Raw genomic sequence first — 23,700 nt, 5'->3', positions numbered from 1 at the left:
CTGCAGTAACTCAGGGCACCTGGGTCTGGTGCTCTACAGCTATTTTAAAGCCTCTCTGCTCCTGTCTGTTCTCTCTCTCTGCTTTTTCCTGCAGGCACCCGGCTCTGATGAGCATAAACCATGAGTTGACTTGAACAGTGTGCTGCAAATAAACACCTTTAGCTACCCGTTGACATGTTGTCTCCTTTTTGTTGTGGCCTTTTGAGCCAGGTCGCAACAGGATTTTTTTCTACATCATCGCTGACATTAAAACCCTGTTTAACTCTGATCAGATTATTAAACCTGGAGTTATTTCAAACAGGAATATTGTTTTCTAAAGTTACATAATGTTTTCTTTATTTAGTCTGGAGGGCTGCAGGTTGTCAGAGATCAGCTGGGCTACTCTGATCTCAGCTCTGAAGTCCAACCCCTCCCATCTGAGACATCTGGACCTTAGATTCAACGATCTGAAGGATTCAGGAGTGGAGCTGCTGAGAGATATTCTGGAGAGTCCAGACTGCAGACTGGAGACTCTCAGGTCAGTTCTCAATCTTTAACTTCTGTGCTGAGATCAATATGTATTTATCAAAGTGCCGCTCGAGCAACGGAGCGATGTTTACAGCTCGCTTTAGAGGCTGTACACGTGCTGCTTAAATCCACTGCTGTGATGAACAAGCTCCCAGAATGCAACACGGCTGCTCTCAGAGTAACAATAATAAAACAGATGGAGCATGATTTCACTTCAGGAACTTACTGTCCATTCAAGTCTGGTTGGTTTGGTGGGAAAGTTTGAATATATGTAACTGGCGGTACTTTATGAATATGAAGTGTTCATCGTCTCTCTTCCACTCTGGCTCTGCTGACCGGACGTTTACTGACTCGGCTGCTGAATCTGACTGGCCATAGTTTATTAACAGTGGTGTGATTTCCTTTCAAACGAGCCACAGCAGCGTCAGAGGAACGCTTCAGCACAGACCTCACTACAGACAGCGCCTCGTGGCTAGAGGCTGACATTTCTCACTGAAATATTAATATACATGCCTTGATGATGTTATTCTTTATAAAGCCAGCGTTATTGAGCGAGGGCTTTAGTTCTTCATTGTCTTCTGAGAGTCCCTTCCCTCTCCCAAAGATCTATGATCATTTGGTAAGACTAAGAGCAGAAACTAAAGAGCCTGCAGTCTCCTCTCTGTTTACTGGTTTAACAAATAAAACTATTGACCCTAAAAAAAACACGGACTATCAGCTCGATTTCACTTTTTCTGTCTTACAGTTTTTAACCTGTTTGGAGGTTTCCACTTTCTGAACTTCTTCAGCTCCGATCAGTTTATTAAACCTGGAGTTATTTTAAACAGGAACATTGTTTTCTAAACTTACATCATGTTTTCTTTATTCAGACTGAGGGGCTGCAGTTTGTCAGAGATCAGCTGTTCTGCTCTGGTGTCAGCGCTGAAGTCCAACCCCTCCCACCTGAGAGAGCTGGACCTGAGTGAGAACGATCTGCAGGATTCAGGAGTGAAGCTGCTGAGAGATCTTCTGGAGAGTCCAGACTGCAGACTGGAGGCTCTCAGGTCAGTTCACTGACTCTCTGTTCCTGCTGGAGATCTCATGTTTCATTAGTTATTCAACCTGATTCTTCATCATACATATATCACATCCATACGTTTGTAAATGTTGTCCCAACAGTTGATTGTTTCCTAAAGAAACTATTATTCTTCCACTTTGTTAAAGTAAATGTATGTTTCTTTAGTAAATGGTCTGAATAAAGAAGGTCCTCTGAACTAATATTAGTTGTACGTAAAGTTTACTTTGTGACATAGAAATGTTGATGTTCCATCATTTAGACGTGTTTTCACAGATAATAAACAGAAGGCTGATATAATGATGATCCACAATAACAGAATCAAAGTCTCTGTAATTCAGGGAAAAGTTCATTGATTAGGACGCTGTGATGTTGAGCTACACATTTCAGACCTGAACATCAGACTGGATTATAAACTGATTTGAATCCTCATGATGATTTCTTTATTCAGACTGAGGAGCTGCAGTTTGACAGAGATCAGCTGGGCTACTCTGATCTCAGCTCTGAAGTCCAACCCCTCCCATCTGAGAGATCTGGACCTGAGTCGCAACGATCTGCAGGATTCAGGAGTGAAGCTGCTGAGAGATCTTCTGGAGAGTCCAGACTGCAGACTGGAGGCTCTCAGGTCAGTTCTCCATCTTCAACTTACTTTCTAAGGTGAAGAGAGTTGTGTTGACTCTGAGCTGCAGACATCAGGCTGATTTCACTCTGATCCTCACTGAGCATCTTAATGCTCTACATTCTTCTTCTGTGGTTTAGTTCACTGACTATGGCAGCGCCATGTTGATATTTACATTTAAATATAACAAAAAACACCTTCACTGTATAATTCCCACCTGAATCACATCCTATTTTCTCCGTCATGATTTTAACACATTTTTTGAAATACAATAATTAAATACGTTTATTAAAACTATCAAACTAAGGGGTGTAACGGTTCACAGAAGTCACGGTCCCAAATGCATAATTCCAGGTTTGTTGTTATTTATCTTTGAACAGTAGTGCAAGTGTCAGTTCAAAAATAAGGAACTCTGACATTTTGAATAATTAACTTGCATTAAACAGTTAAAAACAAACCATACACAGTACCACACACACTCAGATGGCCATATTATCTATAATGGCTGATGTCAAACAAAAAGGTTTCATCAAGCTGTAAAACTAAAAAGAATGTCTTGAAAATATTAAAAAATAAAATAATAAGAAAGTGTTTCAAAAGCGCAAAGTCGTTGAAAAAATATGCCAAAAGCTTCCGTTATTTATTTTGGTCTCTCGGCTCTCATGTCTATTGGCTTCTTAAAAACAGCGGGGATCAGCTGTTGAACTGCTGTTGTCTTTTGCCGGGCTCCGGTGAGTGGCAAACCTGGGTGATGCCTTCTGATATGATTTAGCATGTTTGGCGTGTGTTACCATTAGCATACCGCACCGCTATCGAACAACGCCAACACACCGTCCTCGTCCGATCCACCACTCGCACACCTCATCGTTATTGTAGTCCACAGGGAACCCGAAATGTTCCCACACAGCTGATTTAAAAGAAGCAGGTGGGTTCTAGCTCCTGTGTGTTATCTGAAATCGCCATACTAACTTTTCTTCTTCTTGTATTTGGTTCGTTTTGTTGTTGCGTTTCTTCTTGTTCTTCATTTGTTGTTTAAGGGCGGCTGGCAAACAGCTTTTAGGCGCAATACCGCCCCCTGGATTATATATAGTGTAGTGGATGCTGCCCTGACGGACAGACTTTTTTCCCCACTCGTAAAAGAAAGGTGTATTCGTCGTGTGACTGCATGTGCCGAACCGTGACGTCCGAACCGTTACGGGACGAATACGGATACCGTTACACCCCTATATCAAACACTTACAAGTATTTTCAGTTGTTGCTGTTTCCAACATGTTTCTGAAGCTACATGATGCTTTACTGACTGAACAGTTTACACTGAAGAAGCTGTGATTTGATGAATCCACTCTTCCTAAAATACATATTCTGGATGTTCTTTTCACATTTGAAATTCATCCTATTTTTCCTATTTGTAAATGTTATTATCTTGAGTTGAATCAGTTTCTGAGGGTTTGTGTTTGTCTGGCTGCACATCATGAGTTAGTGTAGATGGAGCAGAGTTTCAGATGTGAAGTAGAAGCACGTTGTGTTTAATATTTATGAGAAGTATGTGTTGTAGTATCAAGGGGCGGGGGGGCAACTCTCTGAAATCCTTTAGAAAAAAAGCCCTGCTCCGCATTAATAAAGCTTTGCATAGGATTCACGTGGGAAGGTGGGGTACGTAGGACAAAGCAAATAAATACGCACAAAAGTATTCCGATTTATAAAACACTGCACACGCACTTCCTACGCCGCTTTCCCATTATAAATCACAATCAACTCAAAATGCGGAGCAGCTTTTGCGGGCTTCACGTAACGCCCATATTTGCCTATAAATAGTCAAAGAAACGCCCATTCATTCATTCTGACTGACTGCATGAAGAAGATCGCAGGAACTGACGACAGAACAGCTAAAAAAGACATCTCACACCGTGTCAGATTTTAGTTATTTTGGGGAGGTCGAGATAAATCATATTGTTTGGTGGATGCAGTTTGAACCAGAGTAGCAGCACGGAGGTCGGATCGTCACCAAAATAAATGAATAAGCACAGGATATGTGCATTTTCAGGAGAGGGTCAATGTTAAATGATATCGTGCAAAATGACAGGGTAAAACCCAGGAATAAGTGTTTCAAAGGCGGGGAAAAGTTGTTTAAAATAGTCTGATACCTCCAGGGCGCATCACCACATGTTACAAGCCAGGGAAGGTGTCTGAATCCTGGGTAAACATTGTTTAAATAGTCTGATACCTGGCACTGTATCTGCCGCTGGGAACCTTCAAGGTTATATTCATGTTTTATTATTTGTTGAATTATTACATGATTTTTACAAAAACAGTATACACAGTATACATAATAAAAACATGATTAGCGGGGGCCCGGGGGCCATATTAGCCGTCTAACTTGTACGGTGCACCGGGGAAAACAGGTTGAGTCCACGGCCCCTGCCCCCTCGTCAGAAGTATCAACCGGCCCTGAAGAAGGGGTATCGCTGCTCTCAGCCCCTGAGGCCTCTTCGGAGGTATCTGATGGCTGTAGAACTCCTTCCGATGATGCTGCTGGCAATGCGGTACCAGAACTGGGTCAAATTGACCAAAATGTAAAAAAAAAGGTTTCAATTCATCCATGGAAAAGGGCTGAAAATGAAAAAAAGTATCCGGAAATAGTGCATCATGAGCCCGCAAGAGTCCCCTGTCAACTCCCCTTGCATTCCTCCACAGTCAGAAAAGGTCTGAGTTCACTTTTTGGAGATCCATAGAAAAGGGTTGAAAATGAAAGAAAGTATCCGAAAATAGTGACTCATAATGCGGGTAGAGTCCCCTGACAACTCCCCTTAAATTCCTCCAGACTCAGAAAAAGTCTGAGTTAACTATTTGGAGAACCATAAAAAAGGGCTAAAAGTGATACAAATGTATCCGAAAATAGTGCCTCATAATGCGGGTAGAGCCCCCTCAAACTCCCCTTGCATTCCTCCAGAGACCAGTTCAAAAACTTAAAGTTTGGTAAGAACCATGCTGGGGGGTCTCCGGGCAACAAATGTATCCGAGCCAGAGTGCACATGGAGCGGATACATTCCTCCATGAAGTGACACAGCCGTTATTTTTCTGAGTCTTCTCAAAAACCGGGTTTCCGATTTCGTGCAGACAGTAGTCTGAAATTGATGAATTAATTTTTTCGATGGAGAAGGAGAGGCTAGGTTTCCCCTCTCCGTTGTAAGTTGCAACGGGGGAGTGGAAAAGTGTCCGGGGCCTCATCCTGAAGCGCCAAATGGTTGAGCCCCTTCTCCGTTGGCACTCAGTCGTGTTTTCGAGAATTTTTTAAAACTTCATTTTTGATTATTTTAAGATATAATTCACCGTTTTCTTTAATTGTTTCTTCTTTCCACGGGTGGGGGCGATTGGCAGGACGCCTATGAGCTCCCAAATTCGGCTTGGAACCTCCAGAATGTGTGGGATAAGCTCCATAAACTGACAAAGTCACCCAGAAATATCACTTTCATAGCCCAAACATATATAATACAAATACTTTTAAATAGTAAAAGGTACAATTGTGCTCCGAATTACCCGGAATTTGATTTATATAGCCCCACCAAGTTATGTTTTAAGCATGAAAACCGTAGGCCTATAGCTGTCAACTGTTCAAACAATGATCACCAGTTCAAAATATTTGACAAATTTGACTTGGTTTCGATACTTATTTGAACATGTATTTCTTTATTTAAAATAATTAATCAGCTGTGCGTCTCAACCCCCCAGCAGCACATCTATCCACCAGTTAAAGCAAATAAAACAAATATGTTGTGGGTAAATAAGCTGCACAATTTACCAAATATGGTGTTCTTAGTTTCCATACCTCCGGTGTTTTATGAGCACCTTGTCAAGTTTGGGCGAACGGTCAGTTTAGACGTAATTCGTAATTGTCCGCATCATTTATGAGAATACATTTCACAACATTAAGACAACATATTTGAGGTGGTTTTCAATAACATATCCGTATTTATTTATTTATCCAAGTTATGTTTTTGTGTGCACTGAGGAGTCTCAAACAGGCATTTGTTTAATCATTTTAAGTTGAATGAATTCTTCATCATAAAATTAAATCGAAAAAAATTCAAAGCACTTATATATATACTAACTAAACACTAAAGGAGTGGCTTATCTAAAGCCAGTTGAGTAGCACTTAAAATGGTTTGGCTCTATGAAACATAATGTACTTTTATGATTCTGTTTTCTTCAAGTTTGTATCGTCTTGGTCGAATGCATTTATTGTAAGTCGCCTTGGATAAAAATCCCTCCCGTTTTGGGCGTACCGTGTATGCATTGGTCAGTGTCCATGGAAGACCGCACATTATCCCGTCAAGTTTGAGTAGGCCATCTTTTGAGCGTAAGCCAATTTTATAAATGAGGCCCCAGGTCTGGTGGAAGACACTTGATGCTAGATAAATATGTTCAGGTATCTTTGTAATCACCCGAGAGGAAGTGAAGGGCTCATTGAGACAGTCCTTAATGTTCTCTCAGAGCTCATCAGACTAGAGGAGGGATGAGGGCTTTACTCTGAGCTGATTATTAAACCTGGAGGTATTTCAAACAGGAACATTGTTTTCTAAAGTTACATCATGTTTTCTTTATTCAGACTGTGGGACTGCAGGTTGTCAGAGATCAGCTCTTCTGCTCTGATCTCAGCGCTGAAGTCCAACCCCTCCCATCTGAGAGATCTGGACCTGAGTCTCAACGATCTGAAGGATTCAGGAGGGAAGCTGCTGAGAGATCTTCTGCAGAGTCCAGACTGCAGACTGGAGGCTCTCAGGTCAGTTCACTGACTCTCTGTTCCTGCTGGAGATCTCATGTTTCATTAGTTATTCAACCTGATTCTTCATCATACATATATCACATCCATACGTTTGTAAATGTTGTCCCAACAGTTGATTGTTTCCTAAAGAAACTATTATTCTTCCACTTTGTTAAAGTAAATGTATGTTTTCTTTAGTAAATGGTCTGAATAAAGAAGGTCCTCTGAACTAATATTAGTTGTACGTAAAGTTTACTTTCTGCCATAGAAATGTTGATGTTCCATCATTTAGACGTGTTTTCACAGATAATAAACAGAAGGCTGATATAATGATGATCCACAATAACAGAATGAAAGTCTCTGTAATTCAGGGATAAGATCATTGATTAGGACGCAGTGATGATGAGCTACACATTTCAGACCTGAACATCTGACTGGATTATAAACTGATTTTTCTCCTCATCATGATTTCTTTATTCAGACTGAGGCGCTGCAGTTTGACAGAGATCAGCTGTTCTGCTCTAGCCTCAGCTCTGAAGTCCAACCCCTCCCATCTGAGAGATCTGGACCTGAGTGAGAACAATCTGGAGGATTCAGGAGGGGAGCTGCTGAGAGATCTTCTGGAGAGTCCAGACTGCAGACTGGAGACGCTCAGGTCAGTTCACTGACTCTCTGTTACTGCTGGAGATCTCATGTTTCATTAGTTATTCAACCTGATTCTTCATCATACATATATTACATCCATACGTTTGTAAATGTTGTCGTAACAGTTGATTGTTTTCTAAAGAAACTATTATTCTTTCACTGTTATTGTTATGATCGCGGAAAAGGTCCCCATTGACATCAGGACAGCAGATAGCTTACATACCTTCCAGACTGAAAACTCATCTCTTTCGACTCCACTTCGAGCGATAGAACTATTAACAAAGCACTTATATGCTAATAAAGGGCTAGCTTATCTAAAGCCAGTTGAGGAGCACTTGAAATGTTTTTGCTCTATGAAGCCTGATGTACTTTATGATTCTGTTTTCCTCAAGGTTGTATCTTGTTGGTCGAACGAACGTATTGTAAGTCGATCTGGATAAAAGCCTCAGCTAAATGCGATGTAATGTAAAATGGTAGGACCCAAAAGCAGACGACAAAAGGTCTATAAACAAAAGGCGAGCTTTATTCCAAAAGCTGATGGCAAATGACATAACATAAAACACATAGTAGCACAAGGAAGATATATTACCAAAACTGGCCGTGACTGACATGGAGGGAGACAGGAAAAACAAACAATGAACCGACAGGGGAACACAGGGAAGACAACATACAGAGAGGGGTAATCACGGGACGAGAAACAGCTGGGTAAGGGAGGCAGAAACACAAGGGCAACAGGTGAACACAATGAGACACAGGAGGAAAGCAAGAGACAGGGAGAACAGAACAGCAAAACAAAACCCATTACCAGACAGACGACACTGAAACCGTGACATAACACCAAGATCGTGACAGAACCCCCCCCTCAAGGGACGGAATCCAGACGTCCAAAACAAAGTCCAACATTTCGAAAAGGGTGGGTGGAGGGGGTCCGGAGGATGGGTCTGGGTCGACAGCCCAGAGGCAAGGCAGAGGAACAGAAGGTGGTCTCAGGTGGAACAGAAGGGGGAAAGGCAGATTTCGAGGAGGGGGTCTCGGGCGGACGGCCCGGGGGCAAGGCAGATTTAGAGGAGTTAAAAAAGGGGTGAAGGCCACAGCGGGCGAACTCAGGGGGCCGGGCTCGAGGGCGAAAGCTGCTGGGGAACTCAGGAGGCCGGGCACAAGGTCGGGCAAGAAGGCGGCGAGGTGAGGGAATGCCCCGGTTTTGTTACAAAATGAACATGGGATCCCTCCGGCCATGTGACGAACTTCGTCTCACTGGAATATTAACGGTCAGATTGAAAACAAAATCGACCCCATTTCTCCGGTCAATGACGGGAGAGTTATGAAAGTGACAAAACTCTGTTCAGTACATTTAAAAACACTTAAACTATTAAACAATGTTTATCCAGGATTCAGGCACCTTCCCTGGCTTGTAAAGTGCGGCGATGCGCCCTGGAGGTATCAGACTATTTAAAAAATGTATACCCAGGATTCAATCAGGTTCTATCCAAGATGGTCGCAGCGTGAGTAAGCGCATCTCAAGCTCGTATGTTTGTCGCTGTTAAATGAGCTCTTTAAAGCTGATGTCGTTGATCCACATGATCTGAACCCATGAACATTTGAATATAAAATACAAAGCGGCTCACTACGGTCTCTGGATTAGTGTCTTTTTTGCATTTGCAACTATGGAGGGAAACATGCCTCTGCTAACTTTGTGTGACGCGATTCAGCAAATCAAGACCGACATGCTGACTCACATTGACTCAAACATGGATCCCATTCAAAGTACCTGGAGCAGGATACACAGTTCCCTGACTCGGCTCATCCCGCAGCTGCTGGGGCCAGATGCCTTCTGGGGCCAGATGCCTTCCCTACCCATCCCGCGCGCGGGCCATCATGATCGAGCTGCTGAACTTCCAGGACAAAGTGAAAATCCTTCGTCTTGCCAGGGAGAAAAAGTCTCTGGACTACAACGGGAAACGCATCAGCATATATCCCGATTTCAGTCCCAAGCTTACCAGAAGACGCCGGAGCTTCGATCCAGTCAAACGCAAGCTCCGTGAACTCAACATGAAGTACTTTCTCCTCTACCCGTGCACCCTCTGCGTTGTTGTTGATGGCACACAACAACGCTTCTCTACCCACAAAGACGCGGAGGCAGTCTTCATGTCCACCTCAAACCCTCCTGGGTGACGAACATCCCCAGAGATGAGGCTGCTGCTGATGGTAGCATGTTGATCCACTTCGATGGTGCAGCTAAGCGACTTTCTCCTCGGTTTCTTCTCTTTTTTTTTATTTTTCTCATCTTCTCTAAAAACAGAGACCTGTTCACGTGACGTGTCATGACTGCTGAGATGGTGTTGACACTCTCTTTTGTGTTTATTATAGCTTTATATAACAGGTGGGCACCCGCCTGGCTCTTTCAGTGGTTTGTTTACATTTTACAGTGACGTTGACGTCACTTCTTTGAATTTCTTTGAGCTACGACCTCTTTATCCTCTCCGTAAAGCAGACTGAGCTCTGTGTAATTATGTATTATGTTTAAGTGTACTCGTGGTGATGCTCTGGGATTTGGTGTCCAGGGCTGCTGGGCCTTCTTAAAGGTTGTTTTGTGTTTTATGTCTTTTTCTTTTTGTGTTTGAATGTTTTATCTGTTTTACATTAATGGTTGAATCTAGCAATCTTTACAATCATGAATCGCATGTATGCGTAACAAGTGACAGGAACATTATTTGCTATTATTTCCAGACTGGATGAGTTAAAGGGTATAACAATCATTCATTTGAATATCAGGAGCCTATTGCCCAACATTGATTTACTTCGGATATGGGTTGTTCTACATAAACCTAAAATCATCACACTCTCTGAGACTTGGCTTAGTCGTAACATTTCCGATAGTGAACTACATATCACAAATTATTTGCTTTACAGATCCGATAGATGCAGCAGGGGTGGAGGTGTGGCTATGTATGTCTCCTCTGACCTTGTGACTGAGCTAATTGCTACTTCTATAGAGCCTCTACAGTTTGAATGCATTTTTCTTAAATGCATTCAAAATGGTAAAGCAGCGTTCAGTTATTATGCTCCAAATATCTGGAACAACCTCCCAGAAACCTGCAGGTCCGCTGCAACTCTTACTACTTTTAAATCCAGGCTGAAGACTTTTCTTTTTGTCGCTGCTTTTAATTGAACTATTCATATTTTAGACTGCACTGTAACTTTTATCCATGTATTTTTCCTTAATGTTTATTTTATTAGCTTTTCTTTTATAATGCTTAATGTCTTTCATTTTTTTTGTAAAGCACTTTGAATTGCCTTGCGTTGAAAAGTGCTATATAAATAAACTTGCCTTGACTTGCCTTGCCTTGCCTTAAAATTATATTTCATGAAAATAAATGCTTAACTATTGGTAGCATCTGTCGGCCGCCACCTTCTTCACCTGCAGAGTCTTTTAACCACATCATTGACACCATCAACTCCATGTGCTGCGGAAATGAAACAATCTTGCTTGGTGATTTCAACAAACATTGGTTGGATAAATCATCTGATGGAGAGAAAAGACTTTTCAGTGTTAAACAGCTAATTAATGAGCCAACTCGTATCACTCTTAGAACCCAATCTCTGCTTGACTGGGTTCTGGTGTCACACCTGACTTAAAAGCTGGTGTCATGTCGGATTGCTTCAGCGATCATTCAATTGTTTATTGCGTATGGCAAATCAAATTAATTAAACTGCCTCCAAAACTAGTCAAAATCAGACAATATAAGAAATTGAATGTTGATTTATTTATTAATGATGTTGTTGCCCTTAATTGGGACAGATTTCAACTAATACCTTTTGTACAAGATGCTTGCGATTTTCTGCATAAAGAGCTCACTGATGTCATGAACAAACATGCACCTGTGAGAACGGTTAAGGTCAAAGGTCAACTTCTCCCTTGGATCAATTCTGAACTCATCAGTCTCTTTAGGGAAAGGGATAAAGCATGGTCGATATATCGTCATTCAAGAACTATAGCCGATTGGGAAGTATACAGGCATCTTCGAAATCTGAGTAAAACCAAAACCCGAAATGCTAAATCGAACTACTCTAAAGAATCTCTCACATCGGACTTTAAGAATCCCAAGCAATTTTGGACTAAAATTAAATCTATTTTAAATAAATCAGGTAAACATTCTATTAATAAAATGAGAACTGCTGATACAATAATTCATGACCCATTATCCATTGCCCAAATATTTAATCAGCATTTCGCTAATGTTTGTTCCACACTACTATCTGACTCCTATTTCACGACTGGTATTTCTAATAGTAACTCATACTGACAGTGCTTTTTCTTTTAAGAAGATTCTACCGCACAAAGTTCATAATGCTATCGCAGAATTAAAAGTGGATGGCAGTGCAGGACTCGATGGTCTAGAAAACAGGTTCATAAAACTGGCGTCCCATATTCTCATGTACCACTTGCTGATTTGTTCAACCTGTCTTTGTCCACCTGTGAGTTGCCGTCTGTTTGGAAATGTGCACGCGTCACTCCACGGCATAAAGGTGGGGATTTACTTGATACAGATAATGATAGACCAATCTCTATAATCTGCTCTATTTCCAAAGTTTTGGAGAAAATAATTTATAATCAACTGTCACATTATCTCAATACTTATGATATTGAGATATTCAATATTCTCGGGTTAAATTAATAATCTTTTTCTCTCAAAGTAATGATAAACCTGTGAGTTGGATGTAGAAGAGTCAGAATGAATATAGATGTTTTTTATTTTAAAGAAAACACAGTAAAAAAACTATAAATTATAGTGTCCGTCTTTCTTACTTATAGTAAAAACTACCCTTGAATGATGGGATGGTAGACTGAAAGCTTTAGGAATCCAAATTAAAACGTATAATAAGTACCCTGTATCAAGATTGATGCAAAACAAGTGACCTTTGACCTTTTTAGAGAAGTTTAGCCACAAAAACTCCACCTCTGAGGTGGTTTGGGTGGACATGGGGGTTTTACCGTTTCTCTGGAACCCATTGGTCGATGTTGGTGATTGACATCTCTTTCTGACCGTTAGAGCCAATAGAATCGAAGGGGGATCTCGCCACTCACACGGTCAAAAAAAAAGGTGGGGGCTTTGTGCACGCAGTTTTGCATGAGAGTGAAGCTATAGAGCTATAGCTCTAGCTCTGACATCGGGAAACGGAAAAGCAGGTTTATGGCTCATGGATTATCAGAAATAATTTCAAAGGGACACATTGGATTAACCTATGGATTAACTTCAGCAGCGTTTGTATCGTTTTAATGCCATTGAAGATCACTTTTGACCAGACTACGACACAGGTGAGCCATGTTAGCGTTTTTAGCTACCTAGCGCCACATGTTTTGATGTCTGTTCTTATTATCATCTCCGCGAGTTCGTATAATTGAGTGATAATGAGGGTATCCTTCGATTCTGTGTCACCTCACGATGTGAAATGACGTGTTGTTCGATGTAGTCATCTGTTAGCATTTTTCGCTCGTTGCTAATTCAGAGGCTCTGTGTTAGCATTGTGGGTTCTTTTTTGAGAAAAAGTTAAAATGATCAGTTAGATGAGTTTCTTCCCGTTACATGGATATAAAACATTCATAGTTTATTAAATGAACATGCCCTCAGACACTGTTTCCTGCAAGATGTTGCGGCAGTACCTCGGTACCGGGGTCTCTCGGACGTAACAGGTTACACTACATACAAAGCATGTAATACAAAAAGTCTATTAAGGAATCTGTGTTTTACACCGCTCTCTCAATTGTTTTACGCTCAGTGTCCGGAAGAGAATTGCTTCTCAACTTATTCTTCCGATTATGGACTATTGTGATGTTGTCTACCAAAATGCACATAAATCAGATTTTGCTCCACTCAACATAGCCTACAACAGACTATGCAGATTTGTTCTTGGTTGTGCTTTTCGTACACATCACTGCACAATGTATAACCAACTGAAATGGCCTTCTTTAAATGTAAGAAGACACATGCATTGGCTTCAGCTGATATTTAAATGCCTTTATCTTAACTATCCCCATTATTTAAAGCAGTATTTTGTACCCTACTCGCCAAATCATCAAGTTAGACATTCTGTTCAGATTTATTTATCCGTCCCCTCTGCAAAACAATGCATTGACAGAAGAGCGTTCATGTTCAAAGCCCCAACTGACTGGAATACTTTATCTGTTGCCATTAGATCTCTTGCATCATTGGGTATGTTTAAAAATGCATTATCATCTCACTTTCAACTGGTCTGTACTTACTTACTTATTAATGAAACTGATATTGATTAAACTGATTTGCTTGACTGTCTCAAATTGTAATGATTGTGTGCATCGCTTGAATTGTACGTATGTGGTTTGTCTTGTGTGTCATGTTTTGCATTTTGTCTTTTTGTTTATGTATGTCTGTAAGTTGTTGCTATTGTCGGGACCCCCTTGAAAACGAGAGGGTGCATCTCAAGGGGTTTATTCCAATGAATACACATTTTATATAATCACTTTTCCTGGCTTGTAAAGTGCAGCGATGCGCCCTGGTAGTATCAGACTATTCAAAAGAACTTTTCCCCTCCTTTCAAACACTTATTCCTGGGTTTTAGCCTGTACATTTGCACGATATCATTTAACATTCACCCTCTCCTGAAAATGTACATATTCTGTGCATTTCCAGGAGAGGTTCAATGTTAAAGGATATCGTGTAAAATGACAGGCTAAAACTCTCTTCCAGACGTTTAAAAGCACTTTCCCCGACCATTTAAACATTATTTCTGGCTTGTAAAGTGCAGTGATGCGCCCTGGAGGTATCAAACTATTTCAAACAACTTTTCCCCGCCTTTCAAACACGTATTCCCGGGTAAACATGTTATGTTTCGACCCTGGTTGTCTTTGTCCTGATTTAAAACAGTTCCCCCGACTTTTAACACTAATGCACCCATGTTTAGAACACTATTCCCGGGTAAAATGTTATGTTTTCACCCTGGTTGTCTTTGTCCTGCTGCTGCTGCTGCTGCTGCTGCTGCTGCTGCTGCTGCAGCAGCCTGGTTCTCCGGGTACTCTATGTCCATATTTAAGACAGTTCCCCCGCATTTTAATCACTATTTCCGCCTTAGAAGGTGAAGTTCTCTCCACACTTTTCCTCCTAAAATGTTTTTCAATCATTATTTTTGCATTTAAATGCATTTATGTTATCATTAATGTGGTTCCCTGAAACAATGCACATAATCTGGAGCTTATTGGGGTCCTGCATATGCTTTAATCATGAAAATGATTTGTAATCACTATCATGGGGCTATATAAATCCAATTCCGGGTAATCCGGAGAACAATTGTACCTTTTACTGTTTAAATGTATTTGTATATTTTTGGGCTAGAAAAGTGACATTTCTGGGTGATTCTGTCAGTTTATGGAGCTTTGGCCACACATCCTGGAGGTTCCAGGCCGAATGTGGGTGCTCATAGTTGCCAACGGAGTAGTAGCTCGAAAAAGCTCAACCCTTTGGCGCTTCGGGACGTTTTTCCCCTTCTCCGTTGTAAGTTGCAACGGAGAAGTGGAAAAGTGTCCGGGGCTTCATTTCCCCTTCTCCGTCGAAAATCTTCATCCATCCATTTCAGACTACAGTCTGCACAAAATCGGAAACCCGGATTTTGGGCGCAAAAAGACGGCTGTCTGACATCCTGGAGGAATGTATCTGCTCCATGTGCACTCTGGCTCGGATAGATTTGATGCCTGGGGACCCCCCAGCCTTGGTCTTACAGAACTTTAAGTTTGCAAACTGGTCTCTGGAGGAATGTAAGGGGAGTTTGAGGGGACTCTACCATCATTATGAGGCACTATTTTTGGATACATGTTCTCATTTTCACCCCTTTTCCCTGGTTCTCAAAAACTTTAACTTTGAAAATGTAACTCTGGAGGAATGTAAGGGGTCTCTGCTGGTTCAGCAGTATTGTATTAAACTCAGGGAGGTGTTTCTCTCACTGGGGAAACAGATCAGTGATGTTACCCACTGACTGCATGCTCTTTCATTCTTCCATCAACTATAGAAGGCCAGCTGGAAATGCAAAACCACACTTTAATAATCAACTCTCTAACAGACATAAGGGATTTCACAGAAGAAAAGGTAGTCTGTTTTTAGTTTCCAATGACTGGTTACTTCCTGTGATGCAGCTGAGAGCTGTGGCAGTCAGTCGTAGTGTTTGCAGAGAAGTTATGATGGGATGAGGACTCTGAAGCTGACTCAAAGAACAAACACCTATTTAATCCTGATCTAAAACTGTTGGATTGTGTTCATCCCTGCAGGATCAGAGATTATGAGACGATCAGAGCCAAGATCCAGAAGACCTGTGAGTACTGAAGCCATATCCTCCATTCATCAAGATATTCTACATTACATCTGATCTTCAAAGGTCTTTATAGTACAACAACAATATATTTTAATTCCATTTTGTTACAGCTCTATTCAATCATTTTGGCTGCTAAATGTTCTCTTTGTTCAAGTTTAATATTTCACCTCTTCTCTCGATCAGGTGACTCCGATGTGGAGACAGACAGAACGGTGAGAGAGGAGCAGTTGAACAGAGAGAAGTGTATTTATTTCACCACTGAATTCAAATATAATTGTTAGGGCTATCAATTTAAACGCTATAACGCTCACAATTGATCAACATGATTCAGGTATTCGATTATGAGTTAAGAATATTTCTATTTAATTAGTTTTTGTTTCTTTTTTTAATGGGAGGTGTGTCTACGAGGATTACACATCACCAAGTTGATGCAATACATGTATATGATGATGCCATTTGAAATATCTGGATCCCCGACAAAATGGGAAATATTCCTATACTGGACTTCTGTTCTGTGATTGGCTGGTAATACTGTACTGTGATTGGCTGGTACTTCTGTGCTGTGATTGGCTGGTAATAATGTGCTGTGATTGGCTGGTAATACTGTACTCTGATTGGCTGGTAATACTGTACTCTGATTGGCTGGTAATACTGTGCTGTGATTGGTTGGTAATTATGTGCTGTGATTGGCTGGTAATACTGTGCTGTGATTGGCTGGTAATGATGTGCTGTGATTGGCTGGTAATACTGTGTTTTGACCGTTTGAAATTGACGATGAACTCATATGATCCAGACTAATTTGCATTTTTCAAATAATACATGAATAACTTTTTGTTCCAGGCTCCTCCTCCTCCTGAATCCTTCTCACCTGAACACACAACTGGATCTCCATACAGGTGATCCTATAACATGAGCAAACATTATTTAAACACATTCAAAATATAGGTTTATTTTATTGTGTTTCATTTCATGTCTTTCACCATGACGTATTGCATCCAATCTCTTTCTAACAGACATACATAAAATAATGCTTCTGTGTGTAGGATTGTTTTGTTTTTGCACACATGCACACACATTCCGATGCATGTGAACACATCTTCAGTGATGTTCCTGTAACCATCAGGTGTTTCAGATCTTTCAACACACCCTCCTGCAGGTCAGACTCCAGCTGGATGAACACCGGTCAGTCAGAACACAGGCCAGTGAAGGCTTGGTGTAGTAACCTGTCCCCTGTGTGTCTACAGGTTCAGGTGTCCTGGTCCAGGTGAGTTCCAGTGTGCTTCGACTGGCCTGGTGTTCGTCATGGCTCAGGAGGCGGAGCTTCTGGACAGGACGGTCCCTTGGGAGGAGAGTCTCCTCCAATCAGCTGGCAAGCAGGCAGCAGGGCCGCTGTTCGAGGTGAAGAGTTCTGATGAAGCTGCCGTCTGCCAGCTCCACCTGCCACACAGTGAGACAGAGGATGGTAAAGACCTCTAGTGTTAACAAATGTACACTTGTATAATGTTTCTGTGGCACCATTTCATATCCACTGCCGCTCAAAGGTTATGAAGCAGCTTTATTAAAATAGTTAACAAAAGTATAATTCACCAAATGTATTATTTACATTAAAATAGTTTCGTCCCCAAAAGAAGACATCTAAAGAATTGACATTATGAAAACGTCAATTTATTCGTTTTATGACATTATTGATCATTATTGAAAATAATTTCAAACATCTCTTTATTCGTTTTTATGCATAGAAATGACACTTAGTAAACAAGAGAGACTTTCTATCAGCAAAACAAACAAAACAGAAAAATAAATAAAGAAGAAAAGAAAATAGAAACACAGCCCAAATAATATTCAAGTGTCTTCATTCTCCCGCTCATGTTGTCGACCATTATGCTCCAGGAAGTCGAAAAGCTTTTCCAGATTTCCCAATACCTATCCAGCTTGTTTTTAAGGAAAACCCGTATCCTTTCAAGAGCAAGGTATAAAGTTATCCCTTTCAGCCGTTGAGAAAGTTCACAGGTCGATGGCTCCTTCCATCCTGCACTGTTTAGCCTCCAAAAAGCAAGCATTGAGCAGAAACGTTACATTCTTGGAAGTTACAAAGTCATGAGGGTATATATTCAGGATACACAATGTAGGATCGAGAGGTACCTCTTTACCAATACACACACTAATCAGCTCAAACACCCCTTTCCAAAAGGAGATGATTTGTTGGCCCTCCCACATACAGTGAAAGAGCGCCCCCTTCACGTTGGTACATGTAATGCATGCATCAGGAATATTAGGATTAAAGTGGTGCAACCTAGCTGGAGTAATGGACCGTCTGGTTAGCCATGTATACTGTAGTCATTTGGAGTGTGTGTTCGTTGTTTGAGCCACGGAGCAAGCCTTCGACCATTCCTCCTGTTATAATTAGTTTTAATTCCAATTTCCTCCAGGCCTGCAATATATTGTTTGAGGATTATTTACATTAATTTGCAAAAGGATTGTATAATAAGGATACTTGACCCCTGGCTTCTTGATGTTTCAAAACTATGTTTCCTAAAGTGGACTGAGGGGGAAGTTCTGAGCTACCCTGGCAGGACCTTATACAACTCCAGAGTCGGAGATATTTGAAGAAGTGCTTTGCAGGAATTCCACATGTGGTTCTGAGCTCTTTCATTGACATACATGTAGCTTCTTTACCAATACCTTTGGTAGACCGCATGTTAAAGTCTGGGTCTGCCCTGCCTGGCTGAAATCCATCATTACCAACAATTGGTGAGAATTGGGAAAGGTTCTGTATCTCACCAAATTATTTCAGAACACTGTGCCAAACCAAAATCGTGTTTTTGAGAAAGGGGCTCCTTGTCTCTTTAATTTATTTTATTTTATTTGCTGCGTAAATATAAAGGTTTATGGGCAACAACAACAACAACAACAACAACAACAAGTGACAGGGATTCCATTGTGATCCATGCAGGAGGGTTATCCTTCGAGGCCACTCAAGTCACCTCTCGAGTCACCTCTCGAGTCCCCTCCCGAGCCCCCTCTCGAGTCACCTCTCGAGCCTCCTTTAGAGTCACCTCTCACGCCTCCTTTAGAGTCACCTCTCGAGTCACCTCTCGAGTTCCCTCTCAAGTCACCTCTCGAGTCACCTCTCGAGCCTCCTTTCGAGTCACCTCTCGAGCCTCCTTTCGAGTCACCTCTCGAGTCCTCCTTCGAGTCACCTCTCGAGTCCCCTCTCGAGTCACCTCTCGAGCCTCCTTTCGAGTCACCTCTCGAGCCTCCTTTCGAGTCACCTCTCGAGTCACCTCTCGAGCCTCCTTTCGAGTCACCTCTCGAGCCTCCTTTCGAGTCACCTCTCGAGTCCCCTCTCGAGTCACCTCTCGAGTTCCCTCTCGAGTCCCCTCTCGAGTCCCCTCTCGAGTCACCTCTCGAGTTCCCTCTCCAGTCACCTCTCGAGTTCCCTCTCCAGTCTCCTCTCGAGTCCCCTCTCAAGTCCCCTCTCAAGTCACCTCTCGAGTTCCATCTTGAGTTCCATCTCTAGTCACTTCTCTAGTCCCTCCTCTGGTCCCTTCTCTAGTCCCTCCTCTGGTCCCTTCCCAATTCCCTTCTCTAGTCCCTTCTCTAGTCCCATCTCTAGTCCCTACTCAATTTCCTTCTCAAGTCCCTCCTCAAGTCCCATCTATAGTCCCACCTCGAGTCACTTCTCTAGTCCCTCCTCGAGTCCCTCCTCGAGTCCCCTCTTTAGTTCCCCCTTGGTTCCCCTCTCGAGTCTCCTCTCGAGTCACCTTTCTAGTCACCTCTCGAGTTCCCTTCTCAAGTCTCTTGTCTAGTCCCTCTTCTAGTCCCTCCTCTAGTCCCTCCTCTAGTCCCTCCTCGAGTCCCTCCTCGAGTCCCCTCTTTAGTTCCCCCTTGGTTCCCCTCTCGAGTCTCCTCTCGAGTCCCCTCTCGAGTCCCCTCTCTAGTTCCCCCTTGGTTCCCCTCTCGAGTCTCCTCTCGAGTCCCCTCTCGAGTTCCCCCTTGGTTCCCCTCTCGAGTCTCCTCTCAAGTCCCCTCTCGAGTCACGTCTCAAGTCCCTACCCAGTGTCCTGGTCCGTTGGAGGTTCCGCTGGGGGTCCTTCCAACTCCATGTCCTGTCCCGTTGGAGGCCCCTCCGACTACTCCTCTGCTGGGGGTCCTGCCAATCCCATGTCCTGTCCCGTTGGAGGCCCCTCCGACTACTCCTCTGCCGGCGGTCCTGCCAATCCTATGTCCTGTGCCGTTGGAGGCCCCTCCGACTACTCCTCTGCCGGCGGTCCTGCCAATCCTATGTCCGTGCCGTTGGAGGTTCTGCTGGAGGTCCTGTTAACCCTATGTCCTGTGCCGTTGCAGGTTCCGCTGGGGGTCCTGCCAACTCTATGTCCTGTCCCGTTGGGTGTCCCGCCGACTACTCTTCTGCCGGGTGTCCTGCCAACCCTATGTCCTGTGCCGTTGGAGGTCCCGCCGCCGACTCCTCTGCCGGGGGTCCTGCCAATCCCATGTATTGTTCCGTTGGAGTTCCCGCCGTCATCTGTCTCGCCGGGGATCCTGCCAACTCCTGGTCCTCATCCGTAGGGGATCCTGCCGAAGCCTGTCCCACCGGCTCCGGTTCCTGTCCGGCCGACACCGGGTCCTGCCCGGCCTCCGGAGCTGTCCCGTCAGCGCTTTCCTGCCCGGCCTCCGGAGCTGTCTGGTCTTCGTCCAAGAGCCCGGCCCCCTGAGAGCCGCGGTCTACGCCCTCGAGCCCGGCCCCCTGAGAGCCGCTGCCTTCGCCCTCGAGCCCGGCGCCCTGACTCTTCCTGCCGCTGCCTTCACTCTCATGCTTGGCCCCCTGAGTTCGCCCGCTGTGGCCTTCGCCCCACCTTGGACTCTGCCTTGCCCCCGGGCCGTCCGCCCGAGACCCCCACCTTGGACTCTGCCTTGCCCCCGGGCCGTCCGCCCGAGATCCCTTCCGGGTCCTCCGCTGTCCTCCAGACCCCCTCCACCCACCCTGGCTGCCCTAGTTTTGCTAATTTTATTCTTGAAATAAAGGCTTTTTTCAGCGTTATCTGCATTTGGGTCCTGCTTGCTTCACTCACCGTAACAAACACATTCATAGTTTATTAAATGCCCTCAGACACTGTTTCCTGCAGATGTTGCGGCAGTACCCCGGTACCGGGGTCTCTCGGGCTTAACATAATTCTAACTTAACCCTTGTATGGTGTTCACATGTTTGTCACTCAGCCAGTGTTCTCGGGTCTGGTGGACCCGCTGCCTTTTTGGGCTTGAATTCAAATCAATCAAACTATGTTATGATAAAATACTCAACAGATGTCCACTTCATCTCAATCACAAGCAATAATATAAACAGCAGATATGGTTCATATTACATTTGTTAGATCACATGAATGAATTAAAGTGCTACTTGGTTTGTGCCCAGAGACCGGCTGGTCCTGTGGCGTTCTGCCTCTCAGCCAGTGCTTTCATGCTGCACGCAGGGACAGAGGACCAAGACACACCTTCAAACCCATAGATGTGAGGGAAGGTCATGACCTCAGGTGTGCATGACTGGACGTGTCCGGACATGTTCTCCTATGGCATGGCCTAAACACATTTTGGGGCTCCAGTACTTTTCCATTGAGCCAGGGGCCTCCTGTGCGCAGCCTGCTGCGAGGGAAGACCACCGTCTGCCCTCTTTAAGTTGTCCCAGTCCAAAAGGTGGGATGGTTTTATTTGAAGAAAATGGTCCACGCTTTTACCTTCTCTCGTTACAATGTGACAATCACACAGATATATCATGCTGCGAACCTTTTCTAATATAAACCTTAATTCACTGTTTTACATTTCTTACATTACATTCTAACCTCAACTTTCCTGAAGTCAGTCTGCTCCATCGTGCACCCGTAGTTTCCATCCACCGTCTCACCCGTTGACCACACCCACGTTTCTCTCACTCTCTGTCTCTTCTGCACCCATCAGCTTTACTGCAGTATTCAAACCCTCACCAGACGCACACCCGCTGCCACTTATCAGACTGCCTACCCGGTTCCGACCTGCCTGCTCTGCCTGATCCCTGATCCTGCCTGTCCCCGACCTGCCTGCTCTGCCTGACCCTGATCCTGCCTGTCCCCGACCTGCCTGCTCTGCCTGACCCTGATCCTGCCTGTCCCCGACCTGCCTGCTCTGCCTGACCCTGATCCTGCCTGTCCCCGACCTGCCTGCTCTGCCTGACCCTGATCCTGCCTGTCCCCGACCTGCCTGCTCTGCCTGATCCCTGATCCTGCCTGTCCCCGACCTGCCTGCTCTGCCTGACCCTGATCCTGCCTGTCCCCGACCTGCCTGCTCTGCCTGCCCCTGATCCTGCCTGTCCCCGACCTGCCTGCTCTGCCTGACCCTGATCCTGCCTGTCCCCGACCTGCCTGCTCTGCCTGACCCTGATCCTGCCTGTCCCCGACCTGCCTGCTCTGCCTGACCCTGATCCTGCCTGTCCCCGACCTGCCTGCTCTGCCTGATCCCTGATCCTGCCTGTCCCCGACCTGCCTGCTCTGCCTGACCCTGATCCTGCCTGTCCCCGACCTGCCTGCTCTGCCTGACTCTGATCCTGCCTGTCCCCGACCTGCCTGCTCTGCCTGACCCTGATCCTGCCTGTCCCCGACCTGCCTGCTCTGCCTGACCCTGATCCTGCCTGTCCCCGACCTGCCTGCTCTGCCTGACCCTGATCCTGCCTGTCCCCGACCTGCCTGCTCTGCCTGACCCTGATCCTGCCTGTCCCCGACCTGCCTGCTCTGCCTGACCCTGATCCTGCCTGTCCCCGACCTGCCTGCTCTGCCTGACCCTGATCCTGCCTGTCCCCGACCTGCCTGCTCTGCCTGACCCTGATCCTGCCTGTCCCCGACCTGCCTGCTCTGCCTGACCCTGATCCTGCCTGTCCCCGACCTGCCTGCTCTGCCTGACCCTGATCCTGCCTGTCCCCGACCTGCCTGCTCTGCCTGACCCTGATCCTGCCTGTCCCCGACCTGCCTGCTCTGCCTGACCCTGATCCTGCCTGTCCCCGACCTGCCTGCTCTGCCTGACTCTGATCCTGCCTGTCCCCGACCTGCCTGCTCTGCCTGACCCTGATCCTGCCTGTCCCCGACCTGCCTGCTCTGCCTGACCCTGATCCTGCCTGTCCCCGACCTGCCTGCTCTGCCTGACCCTGATCCTGCCTGTCCCCGACGCGTCTATCGTTATTCCAACCCAGTTTAGATTTAACCACGCCCACTTCCGCATTACGCAAGAACGTAGCTCTACGCGATAGCGTCATAGACTTCTTCTTCGGCAGTTATAGCGGTTGCGGTAAAGCAGGATGAGCAGGATATTGAATAGTTGTTTTTTATGTTTCCAAAGGATTTGTTGACTGAAAGTAAACGATCCTGTGATCAAAGCCATATCGAAGAGTCCTGAGATTGGGTTACTGGTGTTTTATCATCTATAAATAGCCTGTGTGTATTCTCAAATGTCGTTTTCAGGACAAACAAAAGACGTTTTAAATATCTTATCAGCTGGTGTAAGTGCAGACTATTGAATATAACCTTGACTATTACTGTGTACTTAATTTATCTGACAGCATTATTTAATGATACTATTTTAAATATATATTTATATACATTTATTCATATACACACACACTTATATATGTACTCACACATGTATTTATTCATAAATATACACAGATGTATTCATTTATACACACACAGCATTATTTAATGATACTGTTTTATATATATATATATATATATATACACACACATTTATTCATTTATA

General features: G+C 44.2%; 1 protein-coding gene across 1 annotated transcript in view; it reads left to right on the top strand.

Annotated features, from left to right (window-relative positions):
- Positions 1–20,833, top strand: part of LOC117444085 (NLR family CARD domain-containing protein 3-like) — a 56,457-nt gene extending 35,624 nt beyond the window's left edge. Inside the window, exons 16-25 of the mRNA XM_034079799.2 lie at positions 344–517; positions 1,377–1,550; positions 2,013–2,186; positions 6,787–6,960; positions 7,424–7,597; positions 15,881–15,924; positions 16,108–16,136; positions 16,765–16,820; positions 17,169–17,386; positions 20,272–20,833. Of these exons, the coding sequence (XP_033935690.2) occupies positions 344–517; positions 1,377–1,550; positions 2,013–2,186; positions 6,787–6,960; positions 7,424–7,597; positions 15,881–15,924; positions 16,108–16,136; positions 16,765–16,820; positions 17,169–17,386; positions 20,272–20,639 (1,585 nt within the window). The 3' untranslated portion in view covers positions 20,640–20,833. The remainder of the gene's footprint in view (positions 1–343; positions 518–1,376; positions 1,551–2,012; positions 2,187–6,786; positions 6,961–7,423; positions 7,598–15,880; positions 15,925–16,107; positions 16,137–16,764; positions 16,821–17,168; positions 17,387–20,271) is intronic.
- The last annotated feature ends 2,867 nt before the right edge of the window (positions 20,834–23,700 follow it).

This window comes from Pseudochaenichthys georgianus, unplaced genomic scaffold (assembly GCF_902827115.2).
Source record: "Pseudochaenichthys georgianus unplaced genomic scaffold, fPseGeo1.2 scaffold_727_arrow_ctg1, whole genome shotgun sequence".
NCBI classification, from domain to species: Eukaryota; Metazoa; Chordata; class Actinopteri; order Perciformes; family Channichthyidae; genus Pseudochaenichthys; species Pseudochaenichthys georgianus.
Note: the sequence above shows the minus strand (reverse complement) of the source record. Positions and strands in the feature narration are given on the sequence as shown.